We start from the raw sequence: 22,428 nt of genomic DNA on the forward strand, positions 1-22,428 counted from the left end.
TGTGTAGGAAATTCTATAAGAAAAATTAGGTTCATTATTTCCCAATGCCTGTTGCTAGAATTTCAATATCAAATCAACCAAGTCAGGAAGTCCCTTTCAAACAACAGGTACAATTAATTAAAGGATTTTCTCATGCAGAATGGTTAAGTGGATCCCTTTTGCTATTTTCAAAGAGCCCTAACCCAAATCCTCAATAATACAAAGATGCTCATGGGGACTAATAAATATTGCCTTACCCAGAGCAGCAAGTATAAGAAATGAAAATGTCAAATAATCGGCAACTAACAGTATAAATTAGGGAACTTTATCTTACCTCGACTGATCTAGGAATGCATGGTGTGGAAGAATAGTTTTATTCAACGTTAATCTGTTGACGAAGGATGCTTTTTTTTCAATTTTGAACATGATCCTTTACCTCCTAGGTGCTATAACGCGTATAAAATCGGAAAGTTCGTTCATTTTGTAGCGTAGTAATGTGGCAAGTTTTAAAATAGTTCTACTGTAATATATTTATTTTAAATATAAAGAATATATCTTCATATTTAAATACCCATCCACCTTCCTACAGAATATCATAGAACATCTTAATAGTATCTGACATAACCTTAATTCCTACAAAATATTATATTTTAATAGTAGCTAAAGTACTCTTTGCTCGGTTGTTCAATTGACTTGGAGACATAAAAGTTCACATCTCGCCTAGAGGAGAAATTCATATCAAAATAGATAAATACTTCTAAAAATCTAGAAAAACACATAAAATTGCATTGCTGTTAAGATTCTAAATACTTTATTAAGTTCTTTACTCTGTTCAAGGGTGCTTTAAATTGCCCGTAGTTGTTTAATTCATTACACTTTGCAGCCCCTTTACAACTATTATGGCACGTTCCCTATATAAAACATGGATTGCATTGTTGTGTGTTAAGCACTTTCTCTGAAAAAGGTAGTCACAACTCATCTTTAGAGGTCTTTAGCGTGGGACAAGTTATTGGGTGCGATACTTTGTGTACTATGTGGGGGCTCCCTTTCTCGCGCACGCACGCGTTGTTATCCAAAAAAGGGTCTTTAAAATTATAGTTTGAAAATGAAATATATGGCACATTGTACGGGTCCCACTCTCAACCACCAGAGAAAGAAACAGGTGGATGTTAAATGTTTCTTTCAATTTGTAAATGTATTTTGATGAGGCTGAAACTTTAACGTGCTTTGGAGTAGAGGAAGAAACAGTTATGAGAGCTGAGCTTCCTCGCATTGGCATTCGGAGTCTAGGCTGTGACCTAGCCCCTGACCCTGGATGCAAGTGGCTCCTTGTAAAGTTTGCTGTGTTCATGGCTCCTCTTCTAGTCGGCGAGTGGCTGTGACACAAGAGTGAAGCCCCGTGACCTGTGGATCAGGGCAACTGGGTTAAGAGCCCCGACAGGATGTGTGCAGTGCAGTTCCGCGGCTCCGTGGCCGGAGGCAGCAATAAGGTGGCTGTTACTCCCCCGATCGTGGCCTCCCGAGAGAGTCGCTCTGTGTGTGTGTGTTTGTGTTTGTGTGTGTGTGTGTGTGTGTGTGTGTGTGTGTATGTGTGTGGAGGGAGCGCGGGGAGATGCTGACAGAGTCTGATAGATGAGCATTGAACACTATGGCGTAAGCACGCCCAGCCTTCGCAGTCTCTGTGTCCGTCCTGCACTATGACTGTCGCTGTGTGCTCCTGGCTTGAGCAGTGAACTGGGCGAAGTGTGATGGCGTGGAGGGTCTTGCCTGTGCCCTGCTGCTTCCTGGCCCTCCTGCTCATTCTCGGAGGTGAGTACCCAGGTTTTTGCTTCGCCATCACAAACTTGCACGTTCCTCTCTTTGTCTCTGGCTGTGGATTCTCTTTTTTTTTGCCAATTGACCTTGGGGGCAAGTTGGAAGCTGCGGCAAGCCGACCGGCTTCTAACTCGGGGACGGTGCTCCTGTGCAAAGGTATCGCTGGCAAGCACAAATAAACCCGGACTGCATTCTCCCTCTCTCGGTAAAACTGATGCTTGACAGATGGACGGTGCGAACCTGCGACCATCTGCCTGCTTTCTGATTGCGATTTACTCCCCTCTGCCGTCTTCTCAGCGACTGGGGGGGGGGGGGGGGGAGAGATGCTTTCTCTGTTTGGGACCACTTTCGTCCCGCGTGCTTCCCGGGCGCAAGGCTAGGACTCGCCAAAGGGGCCAAGTGTCCGCAATTCTCACCCTCACCCCCCCCCCCCACCCAATACAGAATCCTGATCACGGGTACTCCGCTAGGGGCAAGAGTGAGGGACCGAGTCCGGGACAGAAATCGCGTCATCCCGGAGCCGCAAAACCTGACTGAAAGTCTTTGTTTATTCGTTGCCGGTTTGACCCCGAGACGGTCCAGTTACGTTGCGTTTCAGGGTATCTGTTAGCGGGCGGGGTAGGGGAGAAAGAGTCAAAGATGAGGGAGGGAATAAAGGGGCATCCGTTCGGAATCTGAGCCAAACTTTCTTTTGTTTTCCTCTTCGGAACGGATTTGCAGGATGGGCTGTGCAGCGTGTTGGGCGAGGGTGGGTGCGTGCGCGTCAACATGAGAGGGAGCTCGGAGGCTGGAAGCGTGGCCAGCGATCGCTAGCTGGGCACTGGGGCATTTCTTACTGGGAGGGGGAGAAACGAGAACCGTCAGGAATACACCCCACACCCTCCTTCGCAAATCGCCAGGTTCCCTGAGAAAAGAAATATTTTTCCCTGAAACAATCGCACGTGCGTTAACGCCCCTTCATAAGGATTGGATTTTGCGAGTTGCTGTGGATAGTTTCAATAAGCAGCAGCCTCAGTATTCTACACTGAAGTAAGGGGCTATTCTCTTCATTTTGATCATCTTAAACTGTTTGTTAAATATCGAACATTTGTTTATAAAACGGTGATGTGCTTGTGTGACCCCGTTCAGGGCTCGCAGTTCCCGGAGGATTTCGGAGCTGGAGGTTTGGGGGGGTGTGGAACTCAAGCGCAACTTGAGATTGCTCGGGCGCTTGGAGAGGCGGAGGGCTGAGCCTCCGGCCGTCACTGATCGCTTCCTTTGTAAACCAGGATCCCGGCTGCACGCTCTAATGAAAGCGCAGCTGCCACATTGAGCGCACGGTGAAATTTAATTCACTCGGAAATCTCGGAGCCCATGAAACTGCCCGGGGGCAGACAGCAGCCCCCAAGGGAGGTCTGAACACAGCCCAGGTTTAAGAGGGAGGGTAGGACTTGGCTCAGAGTTTTACTGGAGCAAAACCAGCCAGTTAAACCTGATGCAGCGAACCTTTAATATAAACCATCACATAGCGAAGTTTCCCCACACAATCCACTGCCAAGTGAATTTACCCTAGATAAGGCGGCAAAGAAATCTACACTGCAGGATGCAGTAACAAAATCCAACTTTTCAGTGCACCTCTACGCCCCCACTGTTACTGCTTCCTCTTTTCACGCGCTTTTTACACCCCGGTTTGTATCCTGGGGTGGAGTTTGTTTTGCCCCTCGGTTTCCTAGACGTCTGTATCACCAAAAACTTGCCCTGGTCTAGCCGCATGGATGTCCTGGCCTAGAAACCTCAGCAACACCTCTACTTCCTGAGAAGGCAGGAGATTGAGAAACTATCCTTTTAGGGTGGATCACAGCTTGAGATGTGAACTGCTCCACCCAAGATCTCTAGAAACTGTAGAGTTGTGAGCACAGCATAGGACAGAAAATAGCCCCTCCTCTCTTAACTCTCTATGTTTTGGGTACCTCATGGGTAAAGCCCTCCCAACCATTGAGCACATCTACATGAAACGCTAAGGAAGGAAAGCAGCACCCATCATCAGAGATCCTCACCACCCAGCCCATGCTCTTTTCTCACTGCTGCCACCAGATAGAAGGTACCAGAGCCTCAGGACTCACCCCACCAAGTTCAGAAACCATTAGGCTCTTGCACAAACTTCACTCACTTGCCCATCCATGGAGATATTCCCTCAAACAATGATCTCACTTTAAGGACTCTTCATCTTGTTATTTCATTTTCTCATTATTTATTTATATTTGTACTTGCCCAGTTTGTTGTCTTCGATTGTTTTGTTGGGGAAGTCCAGAACGAGGGGTCACAGTTTAAGGGTAAAGGGGAAGCCTTTTAGGACCGAGATGAGAAAAAACTTCTTCACACAGAGAGTGGTGAATCTGTGGAATTCTCTGCCACAGGAAACAGTTGAGGCCGGTTCATTGGCTATATTTAAGAAGGAGTTAGATATGGCCCTTGTGGCTAAAGGGATCAGGGGGTATGGAGAGAAAGCAGGTACAGGGTTCTGAGTTGGATGATCAGCCATGATCATACTGAATGGCGGTGCAGGCTCGAAGGGCCGAAGGGCCTACTCCTGCACTTATTTTCTATGTTTCTACACTCCAGTTGATCTATCATAGTTATAGCTACTGTTACAGTTACTATTCTATAGATTTGCTGAGTATGCCCGCAAGAAAATGAATCTCAGGGTTGTACGTGGTGTAATATATAGTATGCACTCTGATAATAAAATTTACTTTGAACTTCAAACTTCGCTGTCTCCGCAAAGCTGCCATCAAAATCAAAGACCCCTCACATTGCATCCTCATTAAAGGATCATCATCTAAGATCATCATGTTAGTTTTTGCATTACTAACATTAGGGAGGAAGTCCAGGAGCCTAAAGATCCCCACCCTCTGTTTAAAGAACAGGTTCTTTCCCTCTGACATCAGATTTCTGAATGGTGCATGAACCCACCTTATTAATTGTTTTTACGCCATCTATTTATTTTGTAACTACTGGTAACTTTTATGTGTTGTACTGTACTGCTGCCACAAAGCAACAAATTTCACAGCATAAGTCAGTGAAAATAAACCTGGCTTTGGTTGTTCTGCCCCCTTCCATCAGACAGAAGATCCACAGAGGTGTAGCAGTGAGTGCAATGTGATTACAGCTCAGGGTGTTCCAGCGTTTGGAGATCAATTCTGACGCTGTTACAACTCGGGCGCTCCAGCATTCGAAGTTGAATTCAAGTGCCGTTCTGTAAGGAATCTGGAATGCATGGGTTTTCTTCCAAGTCCTCCGGGGTCCTCCACCGGCTAGGTTAATTGATCACTGTAAATTGTCCTGTGATTAGGTTAGGGTTAATCAGTTTTGTCAGGGGTTGTTTGCACGGAGTAGCTCAAAGGGCCGGGAAGGCCTGCTCCGCGCCATATCGCTAAATAATTAAATCAGTAAGATGCAAACGCTTGAGACATGTCCCACTAGTTTCAAGGACGGCTTCTACCCAACCATAAACACAAGAAAGTCTGCAACGCTGGAAATCCCAGAGCAGCAGACACAAAATGCTGGAGGAACTCAGCAGGTCAGGCTACTTCTATGGGGATGAATAGATATTTGACATTTCAGGCCAAGACCCTTCTTCAGGACTGAGAAGGAAAGGGGAAGACACCAGAATAAAAAGGTGGGGGGGGGGTAAGGGGAAGGAGGCTAGCTGGAAGGAGACGAGTGGGAAAGGTCAAGGGCTGGAGAGGAAGGTATCTGATAGGAGAGGAAAGTGGATAATAGGAGGAGGGGACCCAGGGGAAGCTTCTATCCAACTGGCACAACACTCCTGAACCGACCTTTTACTTGAAAAAAATGAACTCTTTTTCTCTCAGTCTACCTCATCATGGCCCTCACATTTACAAACGTGTAATTTGTCTCCCTGGACTGCACTTTCTCTGTAAATGTACTATATTGTGGATTTCTGTTAGTAGTTTCGTTTAATACAGTCTGGATGTCATGCAAGCAGAAGTTTTTCACCATAGCTGCATTTGTGACGGTATTCAACCAGTTGTTGCCTCCAGAACCAGCCGTTCCATTGGTCTTCTGTCTGGTCTCTGTCAACTAGCTGTCATCAGACACTACTTGCCAGTGACCTATCTTGCACCCAACACTGTTCTTGTGCTCTGACCCGCGCTGGCTTTCAGTTAAGCAACTACATTTCAAACTTAACATTCATGTTTTCCAATACTACTCCTCCTTAAGCTTGAAGTTTTCCCACAACCCTACAGCACTTTGAGATACAGTGTCTGCAGTACTCCTGAGTTCCTGATTTCACCCCCTCCCTACCACTGGTGGGTGTGCCTTCAGCTGCCAAGGCCCTGGGACTTGCAATTCGCTATTTAAATTCAATGATAAAGAGGCACAGGTCGAGTGGGCAGCCGGAGACTGTTTCCCAGAGCCGGAAAGGGCTCATATAAGGATGCATAGTTTGAAAGTGGTAGGAGAAAGTATGGTGGGGGCAGGGTTGTCAGAGGTTTTTTTTCCACTCTGAGAGTGGTGGGTGCATAGAATGCACTGCAGGGGTAATCACAGAGGCAGGTACATTAGGGAGATTAAGGACCCCCATCACCCAGGACATGCCCTCTTCTCATTGCTTCCGTCAGGAAGGAGGTACAGGAGCCCGAAGGCACACACTCAGTGATTCAGGAACAGCTTCTTCCCCTCTGCCATACCTCACTTTTAAAAAACTTCTCCTGTTTTTGCACTATTTTAAATTTAAGCATTTAATATATGTATATATGTAATGTAATTGTATTTTTCCTGATTTTTATGTATTGCATTGTACTGCTGCAGCTAAACTAACAAATTTCACAACATGTGCTGATGATATTAAATTTGGTTCTGATTCTGATAACAGAGCCTCTTTAATGGGCATGTGGATGACAGAAAAATGTAGGGCTGTGGAAGAGGGGAGGGTTACATTGATCTTAAAGTTAAGTTTTAAAAAGTCAGCACAACTTCAGCGGCTGAAGAGCCTGTGTTGTGCTGCAGTGTTCTACGTCCTAACTTCCTGCTGCTTCAGCTCGCTCTCATCCACTTTGAGTATTTGTTTAAGTGTGCCCTGATGTGGTTTAGCATCAGTTTGCCTTGCCTCGCCTTGCCTCTTCCTGGAGCCTTACCTCGCTGCCAGAGATGGAGGACCTTCATTGCTGTCCTAAACGACAGCGGCATAACGGGTAAAGGAAGAAAACACCTTTGCAGGAAAAATGGGGAGGGGTGAAGAAAACAAAATGAGATTCTGCACTTTGATGCAAAAAAGCAGTGCAAATGAAAAATTAACATTCACTTTTAATTGCCAGAAAGCCATGAAGAGGGTATGGTTCCAGGAAGAGATGCAAGAAACATCATAAAGAATATTAAAATAAAACCAGAAGCTATGGTTAACTTAATGAAGTCAAACAGACAGTGACCACACCTGAAATGTTAATTCCTTATTCTCTGCACATGCTGGTGTGCTTGCTATGACTTCCCAGTCTTTATCTGTTTGTGGTTCAGGTTTGCAGCATTTTTCTTAAAGGGTCTTAATATTATGTTGGATGGTATTTTGATAGTGACAATGTCCTACAGTATTCCCCACATTATGTGTAATTTGTCCCCAAATCATAATTTGTGCGTATTCATAAACCTACTGTCGTTTCCATCCAAGATAATAATCATCCTATTCTACCTTGTTTGCCACGAGGACTATACCTGTGAATTTAATTCAGACAGGAAAGAAGATCATCCCAAACTGCATGTTCTTGTGGTTTGGTAACAGCAGAATCCTGTAATTGATATATCATTCTGCATTTTCCTCCCAGCCATCTCTGATTAAAGATGTTTTCGGCAGATTGTAACTTTCACACTATCTGTCAGCTTTTGCCTTTGGGCAGAAGGAGGAGGTTGGACGTCTTGGGTTGTAGAAGCTATGCTGGTAAATCAAAAAAGGAGGAAGCTGTATTGTATAACGATTACTTCTTGCAAGAGCAGTGTTAGAATTCTGGAGCTTAATCTATGTCTGTAGCTGAACTCATTCCATAACCTATGGACTCACTGTTACAGACGCTGCATCTGTTCTCGATAGTTATTGCTTACTTATTATTATTCTCATTTTTAGTGTTTGCAGTTTGTTGCTTGTTCATATTTGTTACGTGTGTGTTTTCGTTGATTCTATTGTGTTTCTTCCTTTTACATGAATGCCTGCAAGAAAATGAATCGCTGGGTTATTTATGGTGACATATATGTATTTGGTAATAAACTGACTTTGAACTTTGAACCAATACCCACATATTGATACTTCCTGCATAATAGAGAAAGCCCCATCTCCAGCTGGTTGTAATAACTAATCATTTGATTTAAATAAGCACTTTCCTCTATAGCTGATAGCACAGGATATTTGCAGAAATCCCTTGCTGACACCCAGCGCACATGTGCACCCTGTCTGAATGCCCTGCTCCCCACCGTCCCCAACTCACAGACGCACTCTCATCCTGCACTGGTCACTTTTCATTTTTTATTGCTGCTGCTTCACATATTTATACGGCTGTTTGATTTATTATAATAGTGCCAGGAACATTATACCGTTTTATATAAAATGCACCTCACACTTTACGTCAACCTGTCAGTCTCCAGGCCATGTTACTCAGGGACTTTTACTAATATTATTTTGCGAGTGGATGTACTGGATCATAACTATTTGTGCTGTGTGTGACTGTATGTTCTGCGTTTTGTACCTTGGCCTCGGGGAGCAATGTTTTATTTAGCTGTGTACGTATGGCTGAATGAAAATAAACTTGAAATAAGATCGTCATACTTCAGAGAAGCCAGAAGGAAAATGAAAATATAATTTCAAAAAGGATCAGTTCACTTATGCAGAGCGTGGCTGTGTTGTGTTGATGGTTTGTGCATGTGGTGGTTAGCGTGTGTTGTGCATGTGTTGGTTAGCATGGTTTGTGAATCATGTTATTGTGTTGGATAACATGCCTGTCAGTAGATTCCACAACCATAAAATGGGGGTGTGGATTTTGTACCTGCCGTGGCTGTGTAAATAATGCACGGGTACAGTGTTTAAGGGTTTCAGTTAATAGGAAGGAGCACCTGGAGAAAAGCTGGTCTTCGAAGTTCAATGTATGACACCATGTACAACCCTGAGATTCATTTTTTTGCGTGTATTCTTGATAAATCCAAGAAACACAATGAAAATTTGTGCCCATTAAGAGAGACAGACAACCAGTGTGCAGAAGATGACAAACTGTGCAAATACCAAAGAGAAAAACAATAATTAGTCGGTAAGCAATAAATATCAGGAACATGAGTCCTTGAAAGTGAGCCCATAGGTTGTGGAAACAGTTCAGTGATGGGGTGAGTGAAGTCCCTTCTGGTTTAAGAGCCTGATTGTTGAGGGGTAATAAGTGTTCCTGAACCTGGAGGCGTGAGTCCTGAGGATTCTGTACCTCCTTCCTTTTGGCTGCAGTAAGAAGAGTGCCTGGCCTGGGTGGTGGTGGCAACGTGCACTAAAGTTTGAACTAACCATACTAAAGAGATGATAAATCTGGCTGTTGAAGGGCCTGAAGAACATCTGTTCAAAACATAATGAACTGAATAGGACTTGAAAGGGATCCGCACTATTGAAGTGGAACGCCACGATGCACGTCAACCCCCTCTTGAGCTCCCTCACAAAGTCTCGTTTTGCGTTTTGGAATGGGGCGAAAAGCCTTTTATTGTAGATATGAAGGACGAGCCTGAATGTATTTCTATAGATCACTTTAAAATGGCCTACCAAGACCTGGGGAGGTTCCACTACCATTACAACATGACCGTGTGCGTGCCAGCACACCCCTGGACGAGCCAGACGCACCTGTTTGTTACTCCAACCAAGGCCAGGTAGCTCTTACAAGCTCCAGACAGAGTCCCAGTGCCGGTTCTGGTGAATTGAGGTAGGGCCTCTGTAGGGTAATGTAATGAGTGACAGATGACACATATCATTCATAAGAGAAACTGTTCTATATAATTCACAAGCACTGTCATTGGGTTGTGTTCACCTAAAAAGACAGTGTTTGATGTAAGACGTTTGCGCAAGGCACTGCTTTTGGTTTGTTCATAATGGAAGTAAAGGGCTGCGGCTTTTGTTAAGCTCGTAAAACAGCTCTTGAATGTTTTATTCACAAAAATCCTACATTGGTTTGCGCATTCATGTCGCTGTCCAATGATCATCAAGCAAAGAACTGCACTTGTGGTGTGAAGAATCTTAGAGTGGTGCTAATGCCACTCTGCACATTCTGACACTTGTTCGACACAGCAGTGAATAATTAGCACCAGTGAACTAAAACACAGAATTAGCTGGTTATTGGGGGTCACGTTCAATTAGCTTAAATAATGTTGTGCGTTCTAACATTTCAAAACCCTTGCGTCACAGACACTGTAAATCTTATCTGGACCAAATTTTATTGCCACCGGCAAGAATAAAACAATGTGGGCACTGTTCTGAAATTATGGTTTTTTTGCTGTACAGTGTGATTTAAAGCTGAGGCACAAGGGTGCAAGGCCACAGATGTACTTTTATATTGAACGCTACTCAGCGCTTTGAATTTATACCCAGAGAAAGTTTGCGCAGGCAATAATTGGAACATATAGCAAAAAACCAAACTTTTTGTTTCAATTATCGTAATCCAAATAGCCTGCTCCAGTGACGTATCACCGAAAGTGGAGGTGGAACCATTTGCTTAAAGAGCAGGATGCTGAAGGTTTTGCAAGCAGGGTATCACAAAGGTGTCAAAGTGAAGGCTTCACCACAGTAAATGAAGTGGGAATGTCAAACCTGGCCTGCAGCAGAAAGGACACAGCGGGAGGTAAAATAAAAGTACATTGACTTTCGTTTCGTGGCACTGGAAACACAAACATATGAAGAAAGCTTCTCCTACAGAGGAGGTAGAAAGAGGCAAATCAGTGGATGGAAACGCCTGATAAAAGATCTCTCGCCTTGGTAATTAGGAAGTTTGGCCATCACTGTCACTTAGCTGGTACTGGAATATTGGTTTGCTTTCCAGGGCAAAAGTCTGGCCAGTCTGCTTAAAAATTGCTTAAAAGTTTGTGTTGGGGAACTTGTTCAATATTAATCCAAAGATCAAACCCGTGATTGGTGAGTCCTGGGGTCGGTGTGGTCCGGAGGGCAAAGCCAAAGGTCACAGTCCAGAGGTCGGTGAGTCCAGAAGTAGAAGCTCAAAGCCCCTGGCTCATCTTATCTGGAAGTCACAGGCCTCTATGTCTGCGACAAAAGGGCCAGGGACTGGGTGTTCGATGCTCAGTGTCTGAGAGTCTGGGGTCAAGGACTGGAGGTGGCCTGTCCTGGGCTTGGAGGCACGTCTACGTGTGTGAATGAGTGGGTCGGAAAGGATCTTGTTTTGCTGAAGTTGTTCTTCTGAACATTGTGGGCGTGCTACGTTGGTGTCTCCAACAAGGGGAAATCTGCAGATGCTGGAAATCTGAGCAACACTTCAACTGGGAGTCTGTTGGGATCATGTACTGTGTTTGGTGTTCCCAGTGTGGCCTCCAGTATATCGATGAGACTTGACAGAGATTGGGAGACTGCTTTGCTGAGCATCTACGCTCCATTCGCCAGAAGAAGCGGGATCTCCCAGTGCCCACCCATTTTAATTCCAGTTCCAGTTTCCATCCATGGTCTCTCCACTGCCATGATAAGGCCACACTTAGGTTGGAGGAACAACACCTTATATTCCATTTGGGTAGCCTCCAACCTGATGCTATGAACATAGATTTCTCGAACTTTCAGTTATGCCTCCCCCCTTCTCCATTTCCTATCCCCTTTTCCCTCTCACATGTTATCTCCTTCCATGCTCATTGCCTCCCTCTGGTGCTCCACCATCCTCCCCTTTTCTCTTTCTTCCCTGGCATTCTGTCTTGTTCACCAATCTACTTCCCAGCTCTTTGCTTCATCCCTCCCCCTCCAAATTTCACCTATCACCTGACGTTTCTCTCTCCCCTCCCCCTACCTTTTAAATCTACTCCTCAGCTTTTTTCAGTCTGGTCCTGCCGAAGGGTTTCGGCCTGAAACGTTGACTGTGCTTTTTTCCGTAGATGCTGCCTGGCCTGCTGAGTTCCTCTGGCGTTTTGTGTGTTACTGCGTAGTATCACCTGTGGGCGGCCCACTCCCAGCACGTTCTTAGGCGTGTTGGTAGTTATCGCAAACCTACATGTGATAATTGACTCTGAACCTGAATCTGGATCGTTGTTGCTCCTTGTAACTTCTGACTAGGTTCAAAATTGACAATCCTTAGTTTCGACTAATCAGCGCCAATACAACTAAGACAGGTGGATAACCGGGGGAGGGGGGGGGGTAGAGGTTAACATAAGAAATAGGAGCAGGAGTAGGCCACCTGGCCTGTAAAGCCTGTTCCAGCATTCAGTAGATTATGGCCTACCTGTCTTTTCCCCCGAACCCTTAATTCTATTACAATGCTATTACAGCTAGGGGTGTTGGAGTTTAATTCTAGCATTCTCTGTAAGAAGTTTTTTATGTCATTCTTGTGAGCGTGTGGGTTTCCTCTGGGTCTCCGGTTTCCTCCCACAGTCCAAAAAACGAGCCAGTTAATTGGTCATTGTAACTTGTCCTGTGACTAGACTAGGGTTAAATAGGGGGGGGTTGATGGACAGTGTGGCTTGTTGGAGCCAGAAGGGCCTGCTCCGTGCTGTATTTCTAAATAATAAAAGTAAAGTAAAATAAAATAAAGCTGAATAAATTGTCTTAACACACAGGCGTTTGAAGGATCAGTCCCTGCAGGCCTTATTTCAGACATTACTATCAAAATTCAAATTAAATTTCCTATTGAAATATGCATATCATGTACAACTTCGAGATTCATTTTCTCGCAGGCTCCCACAGGAAGACTAAGAAATACTATAAACAGATAGTACAGTAGTCATGTAATTTACATGAAGCCTGAGGTGTTGGGATGATCAGTAGTTTGGATGGACTATAGGTCATGGTCTTCGGGGAATTACTGTTGCTTGGTGGATGGTGGAGGGGCTGATGGTTTCTGCTGGAGCGAGTGGGAGGATGGTTAGGGAGACTTTGGGGTTCAAACGTTTTTCTGTCGTTCATTCTTTGGCTGTTTTCTCTGTTTCGGGGATGTCTGTGAAGAGTAAGGATTTCAGATTGCATTCTGTAGACATTTTCCGACATTAAATTGAAGCATTGAGATCCCTCAATAAACCACACATAACAAAGACCAATGTGCAAAAGGAGGAAAAATCATGCAAATAATAAAAAAGGTTAACAAATAATACTGCAAACGTCAACTGCAGGGCTCCTGAAAGTGAGGCCACAGGCTGCAGGCCCATTTCAGCGCTGAGGCAAGCGAAGCTGGTCCAGGAAGTTCGTCAAACTTTATTGTGGAAACTTTGCAGTGCAATAAAATGAGTTACTGTCTCTCAGTTTGGCAGTGGAAAACTTTCTCTGATATCAAAAGGATTTAAGCATCAGGCATGTTGGGAATATTGAAAGCAGCCCCCAAGGTTCCGGTAGGCTCTAGTTAAATGCAGAGGCGCTTGCTCTTTCCGAGGAATGCTGACCCGGTGAGGTACTGCCAAGCTAATTGGAAGAGGAAGTTCTTGTCCGGGCTGCAAAAATGAGAGATACTGCTCAAGGTTAGCCCTTGAGCCCTTGTACATTAGTGGGAACTGCTGTTGTCGAAGAACCTGCCAGCCAGGTATAGTGTTACTTCCCATTGATCACTTGAGCACTTAGTATGAACAATGTTGTGGAATAATTTGTGACTTTAGATCACGCTTTGAAATGCAAAAACCGTGTTAGGTCTTCCAAAAATGGCAACACTTGTCTATATCCTCACTTACTGCATCGCTTTGATTGAATAACTTGTGAATATTCTGCATGAAATTCTATCTTCTCCGTCGATGGTAAAGTTATATGGGAGGGGCGGCAACGGCATATTTGTGCTTCACTGACTAGTGCTGTACAGTGGTCGGGTCATTTACAAGAAGCCTGAGAAACAAACTGCAGTTATAAATACTATTTGTACATATCCCAATAGTTTTGATGCTAGTGCAGACACTACACTTAATACTGTTTGTTCAAACGTTGGCATTATGTGAGAATTTACTGGCACACACTCTTATTAAATGTACAGTGTGATTATAAACATAGCAACTGCATCCTTGCAAATATTATCATGAGGTTTGGGTTTCAGTGGATGCATTAAGATAAAATCGGAAGTTTGTATTGCATGAATATAGCTTCTCTGTTCGTGTTAAATACATATGCATCAGCTTCTGTACTCGCTTACCTGTAAGACAAGCAAGAGAAAATCTGCAGCCGTTGGAAATCCAAAGTAACTAACACAGAATGCTGGAGGAGCTCAGCAGGTCAGGCAGCATCTATAGAAAAGAGTAAACTGTTGATGTTTTGTGCTGAGACCCTGCATCAGGTCTGAAGATGGGTTTCGGCCCGAAACGTCGACTCTTTACTCTTCTCCACAGCTGCTGCCTGGCCTGTGAGCTCCTCCAACATTTTGTATGTGGTCCCTTACCTGTGTGGTTCTTAGTGTACATTTCTGAATGGCAAATGCTGGCATGTGAAAGAGAGATACATGAAAACTTTGAAATGTAAGTGTTGTTTGTCAAATCAAATCGGCAAGGATTGTGCTGGGCAGCCCACAAGCATCTCCACAGTGCGTGCCGATAACAAACGAGCTCTAACCTGTGCACCTTTGGACTGTGGGAGGAAACCAGAGCCCCCTTGCGTGGTCACGGGGAGATCGTACAAACTCCTTACGGACGGTGGGAGGAGTTGAACCCTGATTGCTGATCGCTTGCATCGCTGTCCTGAATAGCTGTGAATACTTGTGTAAAGCTACGTCTGAGCCTTGTGTGCCTGCATCATCTGTGTGCAGGTTGTTGCTGGGCGCTAAGCAAAACAGGAAATGGTTCCCTCATAGCGAAAAAAAAAATGCTGGAGTGACTCAGCAGCTCAGGCAGCACCCATGGAGGGAAATGCATGTCCGACATTTGGGACAAGACCCCTCACCTTGATTGAAGCCCGAAGCGCTGTATGTCCATCTCCCTCCGCAGGTGCTGCCTGGCACACTGAGCTCTTCCACTCTCTTGTTTGTCGCTCCAGAATCCAGCATCTGCCACCTCTTGCGATCTCAGCGTATCACCTCACAGTTCAGCTCACATCATAAGTCCTCCTTGGATGTGAAATTACCAGTACACCATAAATCTGAATGATTGGTAGTGCATCCCTTACATATGTGATCAATGGGACTAGGCAGAATAGCGGTCTGGCATGGACTAGATGGGCAGAAGGGCCTGCTTCTGAGCAGCAGTACTCTATTACTCTAACAACCTGGATCTCTCACTGGCTTAGTTGCTAACTGTGGGCGCTGAGACTGATAGACAGTAAGATGGCTGCCACTGGCTAAATTGAAAAATGGGTTGAGGAGGGGAGGCAAGATTTTTGGCAGATCCTTGTGGTATTCCAGATCACGTTGGAGAAGCGGCGCTGATGCTGGAAATCTGAAAAGGAAAATGCATCAGGGAAGGACGGAGAAATGGCTCATCAAACCTCCCGAAGGAGTGTGTGCTTCTTGTGCAGTGATGTACCCTCTTAGTTCAGCTCTGAGGGTCAGCATAGAAGAGGGGTTCCTGACCACTTTTATGCCATGGACCCCTACTACTAACTGAGGGGTCCGTAAACACCAGGGTGGGAACCTCTGTCCTAGAGTGTTGAAAAACAGGACTTGTTGGCATTTGCGAAATTAGAGAACTTCCATATGAGGCATTGGTCAGACTGCATTTGGTTTGGGGTTTTTGATCCTCCACGTCAACCAGGCACGGAAGTAGAGCACACTCGAAAGTGGTCTGTCACTGGATCGAACTCAGGAACTTCCCAAGCCCAGTGCTGAAGCATACGTTCTTAAGTGTTTTATATGCATAGAAAGGTAAAATATATACTATATACTAAGACAACCATTTGACTAACTGACACTAAATAATACCGGATATACCTGTTCTGACTTCCATAGTAAGAGAACTTCCGATTTTTTTCGGTCTTGATCCATGGTAACGGACGCACATCCTCCTGTATAATTTAAATCATCTCTAGATTACGTATAATACCTGATACAATGTAAATGCTATGTGAACTAGTTGTTATACTGCATTGTTTAGGGAATAATGACAAGAAAATAAAGTCTGTACATGCTACAACAACAAGTGCTGGAAGAGCACTTCCGGGTTTTCTCGATTCGCGGTCGGTTGAATTCGCGCATGAGGAACTCGCGGATAAGGAGGACCGACTCCGTCCATTTAGAACGGAGATGAGGAAGAATTTCTTTTGCCAGGCAGTGGTGAATATGTGGAATTTATTGCCAAGTCTTTGGGTAGAGTTAAAGTGGAGTAATAGGTTCTCAATTAGGAAGGTCAAAGGTTATGGAGAAGAAGGCAAGAGAATAGGATTGTGAGGGAAAATAAGCCAGCCACGATTGAATGATGGAACAGAATGAATTATGAATTATGAACTACAATGAATTATGAATGTGTATTTTGATTGCATCAGTATAGATAAGGGATAACGGTGTCACCATGTTTTTCTTTTATTTTTAAGATTTAGGCCAGTCCTCAGAGCTGAGCTTCACCATGGAACCGAGCGACGTTGTGGCGGTGGAGGCTCACCCGCTCAAGCTGCATTGCCAAGTGGAAGGAATGGAGCCCATCAGCAAGTCATGGAGGAAGAATGGTGTGCTGCTGACCGACAGCGAGCACATCTCGCTGCTCGCCAACGGCTCGCTCTACATCACCAAGTTCCAGAAGCTGCGGGAAGATGGCTCTTCCGACGAGGGGGAGTACGACTGTACTGCCCAGAACCGCCTGGGCCTGGTGGTCAGCCGGAAGGCGAAGGTGCAAGTCGCAAGTGAGTGACAGCAGTTCTTCTGAAAGGTTCAGGCCGGGTTGGAGAACTGATCTAGAGTAAAGGGGGTTCTGCATGAAAGAGGACGTGCGTGCTTGTGTTGGCAACGCTAGAGACTGCAGCTGCTGGAATCTGGAGCAACGTGCAAAACTCTGGTGGAACTCGGCAGGTCAGGCAGCATCTGGGGAGGGAAATGCTCAGCTGACGTTTTGACCCTGAACGTTTTGTCTGTTTATGGTTGGGTTGAGCTGTTCTCCAATCCCAGTAGTCCATTTGCCGATGTTTCGTCCCCATACAAGGAGACGTCATCAGTGCACTGCTCTTGTCTGTTCTCTGCCTGACCCACTGAGTTCCTCCAGTGCTTTGTGTGCCGTTGACGTTGGTGATGACTTCCCCTCCTTCTTTCTTCTCCAGTATCTTTCCCCATGATTCTTTCTTTAATTTCATTTGTGAAGTTATGTTTTACATCTATAAGACTTACACACAGGACTTTTTGTGCTTTGAATGATGCTGATTGCAATGGAGACCAATTAGCCTGAGGTTAGAATGTGGGTTAAGCTATCAATACGTTGGGCAGTCTCTCATCTAGGATCAGTAATGGCTTGCTTCAGGGTGACAGATGCCCAAGAGACTGTATGAGGAAATGTCAAAATCTTCCTGATGTCATGAAATGCTGCTAACATGTAAATCCGAGTCATACGACATGGCAAAATCATTGAATTTACAGAATGTACTCATACATACGTTTCTGCAGGGAAGACATTGAAGCAGTGAAAATTAACTTCAAAAAATACAAATAAAGAAAGGTTTGTATTGATATTTCATTGCTGCAGAATAACTGAAAGTAGCACTTGGATAATTTTTGAATGTCACAGGCCAGGATTTTGTGGTGTTACACGGAGGGTGGCTGTGAAGGATCTCCATCTCTGGCGGTGTTCAGGGCTTTCTTCAACGTGTCAGTGGCTTCCTTTCCGTTTTCACCACTGTCAGTCATGCAAGGGACGGGTGGAGACTCAGGAGTACCGTCGCACTCTGATGTTGAAGGATCCTTCATTGCTGTTCCCGTGACAATTTTGTATTACCAGTCAGGGTTGCTAACCCTGAGCTGAAACCCCGAACCTGGAGGACCGGTGGACCACTTAGTCTGGCCTCTTACACTTTGACCTGTTTGGCATAGGTGACCCTATCAAGAGCCAAAGCACAAAGTCCTGATAGCTCTCCAGGTCATCGAAGCACACAAGCCCCCAAACCATGACAAGGTTGTGGTCCTCTTGGAAGTTTGTGGTGTGTGAACGTACTATATTCTCATTCAGGGATGAAAGCGCCATGGAGGCGTGATGGTGTAGAATGGGAGGATGTAACCTTTAGTTTGTAGTTAACTCAGTCACTTCATCCTTTCAATGGAAAGGAGCCATTCATTTCGCTGTAGGCACACTCTCCCTGTTCACGGGGCCTGGGCAATTCTTCAGTGAGTCGAAGCAAAGTGTCTGGATCAGTGGAGCTCAAGCACGTCCCCACTGGAAGGGAGTGGGCTTGGGAGGATGTGTCGTGGCCGCAGGTAGTTTTGGAGAAATTTTGTGAAGCGGGAATGGGTGAGGAGCGTGACCCAGAGATTTGTCCTGAGCTGGTGAGGCACAAAAATGAAAAGTACTGAATATTCAGAACCACGCATCACCCAAAAAATAAATAGAATAAGGCTATATAGGAGCGGTTTAGACTGAGTGCCAGGACCTCTTGATCGTACTGTGTTCCGTGGTGGGTCTCTCGTCACAGAGAGATGAGATTTGTGGAGAGGGAGGGGGTTGGGGTGGGGAATTCTCTAAAGCCTTTCAGTGATTCCACGTGGAAAAATATTCCTATTGCAATATTATAGTCAATACTAAATGTATTTTCCAAAATCACCCTGCCCAAGCACTTAAGTGTATAATTAATTTAAAGACTGACCTGCTTTTGAGTGGAGTAACCTTTGGAGGTTACTTGTTAGGTCTGATTATTTAAAACTGACCTGAAATGAACAGGTCAGCCATTAGAACTGAGCCATTGCACTGACCGAGCTTTGGCCAGTACTTCATCGGATTTATTGTGTTCTGTTTGTGGAAACAAATTGGCTTAATTGCATTTATCCATAAGAGCCCAGGCTCTGGGAATTGACTGGTCGGATTGGAGTGTGTACGATTGGACACTAGAAATGTTTGGCTAGCAGCCGCACGACAGTAACTGTACCCAATAATCGGGTTATGTGAGGCAGCCTGTCATTTGTTTCAGTCAATAGGTGATCATAAAGACACTTAATGATTGGTTGAGCCACCTGCTCAGATTTAGAATGGGATAGAATTCAGATCCTGCCTTTTTGTTAGATTTGTTATTTTTTCTTTATTACTTCAAGGCTCTTTGGGAGTTCTGTTTTATTAAGCTGTCTAACACAAAATCTGAAAGGTCGCCTGAAATAAGACAATAGTATCTAGAAGTAGAGTCAGGCCATTTGGCCCATCAAGTCTGTTCCACCATCTGATCATGGTTTATTTATTCCTCCCCATAACCTTTGACACCCTTTCTAATCAAGAACCATCAGAATCAGATTTAATATTGTCAGCATATGTTGTAAAATTTGTTGTCATCTTTGCAGCAGCAGTACAATGCAATACATAATAATAGTGAAAAAAACATTTATTAGGGTAAATATAAATAGTTAAGTACGTACAGCAAAAATGGAAGTAAAGGAGCAGTGAGGTAGTGTTCATGGGTTCAGTGTCTATTTTGAAATCGGATGGCAGAGGCGAAGAAGCTGTTCCTGAATCGATGAGTGTGTGCCTTCAGGCTTCTGTACCTCTTCCCTGATAGTAGCAATGAGAAGAGGGCATGTCTGTAATCGTGGTCTTGGGGGTCCCTAATCATGAACACTGCCTTTTTGAGGCACCACTCATTGAAGATATCCTGGGTATCATGGATGCTGACCAGGTTTACAGCTCTTTGCAATCTCTGCTTTAAGTATACCCAATGACTTTGCTCTCTAGCTAAAGAAATTTCCCCTCAGTTCTGCTCTAAAGGTCCCCTTCCCTCTTTAGATGCTGCCTGACTGGCTGAGCTCCTCCGGCACTTTGTGTGTTGCTGCAGGAACAGCTGAGGTCAGAGAACAGGCAAGTACAGGAAACACAGCCAGCAGCCGGCCTCACTGACTCAGCGAGTGAGAGAGCCTGCTCAGTGCTTCAGGCTCTGCTCGGCTCCACCTAGTCCTTGAATCTTGCAGCAGAGCTGGTGGTACGCAGAAATAGCCTGTACCCACATGGTAGAAGTTGCTGGCAGATCCATCCCCAATCACCTCACTGGTCTCCCAGACAATTCATCTGTGTGCAGGGCGCTTCTGTGAATTGGGAGTTCGGAAGGTGGACCTGTACCAGGGATGTGCCTTATTCCTGATCAGTATTTCTCCACTATGGCTGCTTACAGTTATTCCAACAGTGTCATCTAACTGCATGAAGGGAGTCATTAAAGCTCTGACGAGTTGCAGGGAGTAGATCTGCCCTATTCTGCCGTCATTGCTTGATGAATTATGGAGCAAGTCACTGAGAACTCTATCATGTGCAGCATTCTGAAGGTAACATCACGAGCAATAATCAGAAAGGCCAAAGATGCTGACTGTTGACCTGAGACCCATGGAGCAGTGCTGTGCAAAAGTCTTAGACGCATATGTATAGCTAGGGTGCCCGAGTCTTTTGCACAGCGCTGTATTTGTCAACATGGAGCAGAGAGCAAGTTTGTCAATCTGATAGGAGCAAAGGATGTTGGGAATGGCAAGGGTGGAGCGCCATGGGACGGTTGGCAGAGAATGAGTGCCAGGACCAGGGGTGGCGGGGGGGGGGGGGTGTTGGGGACAGGGAAGAGGTGGCACCCTGAGACATCAGGCAAGGTCATGTGACTCCGAACAACTGGTTTATTGATCATTGACAGACTGCCTCTCTGGTGCTTCCCACTCCTTCCCCTTTTCCCAACCATGATTCCCCTCTCCCTGCCCCCTTCCCACTCACTCTCAGTCCACAACAGAGACCCAGATCAGAATCAGGTTTATCATCGCTCACATATGGCATGAAATTTGATTTTTTTTTGGTGTAGCAGCAGTACAGTGCAATATGTAAAATTACTACAGAACTGTGCAAAAGTTTCAGGCACCCTAGCTGAAAAAATATATAAAATATATCCCTGAGACTTTTGCACAGTACTGTTTGTCATTGAAAAACTGACTTGTAGGAATATTTTGGAGGTTCCACAAAGAGAGATAGGCTTTCTGGAAAGCCACTGAATTCAGTCATTAGATACAACTGATCTCACCCTGGCTGATGAACAAAGTGAATCCAGGTTAAGATTGCTACCAGGCCAAAAAAGTTTATTTAAAAGTAAAACCAAATCCTAAATCTTCACTGCATTAGTGTGGTTCTGTGTGCTGACTTGAACGAGTAGAGTGATTTATTATTTTTGACTGTATTTGATAATGGAACAACAGATCAGTGCTGATCCTCTCTCAGTCCTTAAAACTCCACTCAGTGGCAAAGCAAAATGAAGACCTGAACACTTCAGCCTTGTAGAAATTGGCTGACTGCCCCCCTCATAGCTGCTCTGCCAACTACTCAGATCATGGGCTGATCTTCCATCTTGGTGCCAGTGTCCCATGATTCCCTGCATATCCATAAATACATTGGTTGCTCCTTTGAATGAAGACTATGGCTCCACATTCACAGACCTCTGGGGTAGACATTTCCACAGGTTAACTGCCTGTGAAGAAATTTCGCTGCATCATATTCCTGTGGTTGCAAAGTAAGCCTTTGCTTTATTCTGAAACCAACTCCTTGGGTTCTGGACTCCTGTGCCTGGGAAGCATCCTTCCTGTATCGAGCCTGTTAAGAATTCTGTATGTTTTGATGAGATTGATCTCACAATTCCCTTTTAGGACTATTTATTTAATGATTACGGGTGGCCCCCGTTTTTCGAACGTTCGCTTTACGACAGCTCATTGTTACAAAAGACATACATTAGTACCTGTTTTCACTAACCAAAGAGGTTTTTCATTTTTACGAAAAAAATACCCCTGCTTTATACGTGTGTTTACCCTGAGAAAGACTACTATGACCGTGAAGCCTAGTGTGGGCAGTTGTGTGTGCATGCGTGTACGTGCCGATTTTTTTTCTCCAAATTGATTTTGTCTGGCTGTCTTCCTGATTCCGATAAGTGAGACTACACCGTACATACAATATTTCTATATATAGGCTGTATATTTATCATATCATTCCTACTTTTAATATATGTTCATGTTGTTTTAGGTTTTATGTGTTATTTGGTATGATCTGGTACGTTATTTTTTTGGGTCTGGGAACACTCAAAGATCTTCCCCATATAAATTAATGGTAATTGCTTCTTTGCTTTACGACATTTCGGCTTACAAGCGGCTTCGTAGGAACACTCTACCTTCGGATAGTGGGGGAAACCTGTATAATTTTTATGTCCTGCTCTGTACTGCTGCCATAAAACAAGTTTCACAACGTATGTCAGTGATAATAAACCAGATTCTGATTCTGACTTTGATTCTAAACTCTCGAGGGTACAGTCCCATTTCTTCACAATCTCTCCTCATATGGCAGACCCAGCAAACCAGGAACCTGCTTGAGTAAATCCTTATCACGCCCCTCTTACTCAGATAG

At 44.7% G+C, this 22,428-nt stretch overlaps 1 protein-coding gene across 1 annotated transcript in view; it reads left to right on the plus strand.

The window, feature by feature from the left end:
* The first annotated feature begins 1,580 nt into the window (after window positions 1-1,580).
* igdcc3 (immunoglobulin superfamily, DCC subclass, member 3) overlaps window positions 1,581-22,428 on the plus strand; it is a 179,504-nt gene continuing 158,656 nt past the window's right edge. Inside the window, exons 1-2 of the mRNA XM_059952840.1 lie at window positions 1,581-1,788; window positions 16,436-16,741. Of these exons, the coding sequence (XP_059808823.1) occupies window positions 1,728-1,788; window positions 16,436-16,741 (367 nt within the window). The 5' untranslated portion in view covers window positions 1,581-1,727. The remainder of the gene's footprint in view (window positions 1,789-16,435; window positions 16,742-22,428) is intronic.

The sequence above is a fragment of the Hypanus sabinus genome, chromosome 28 (genome assembly GCF_030144855.1).
Source record: "Hypanus sabinus isolate sHypSab1 chromosome 28, sHypSab1.hap1, whole genome shotgun sequence".
NCBI lineage: Eukaryota > Metazoa > Chordata > Chondrichthyes > Myliobatiformes > Dasyatidae > Hypanus > Hypanus sabinus.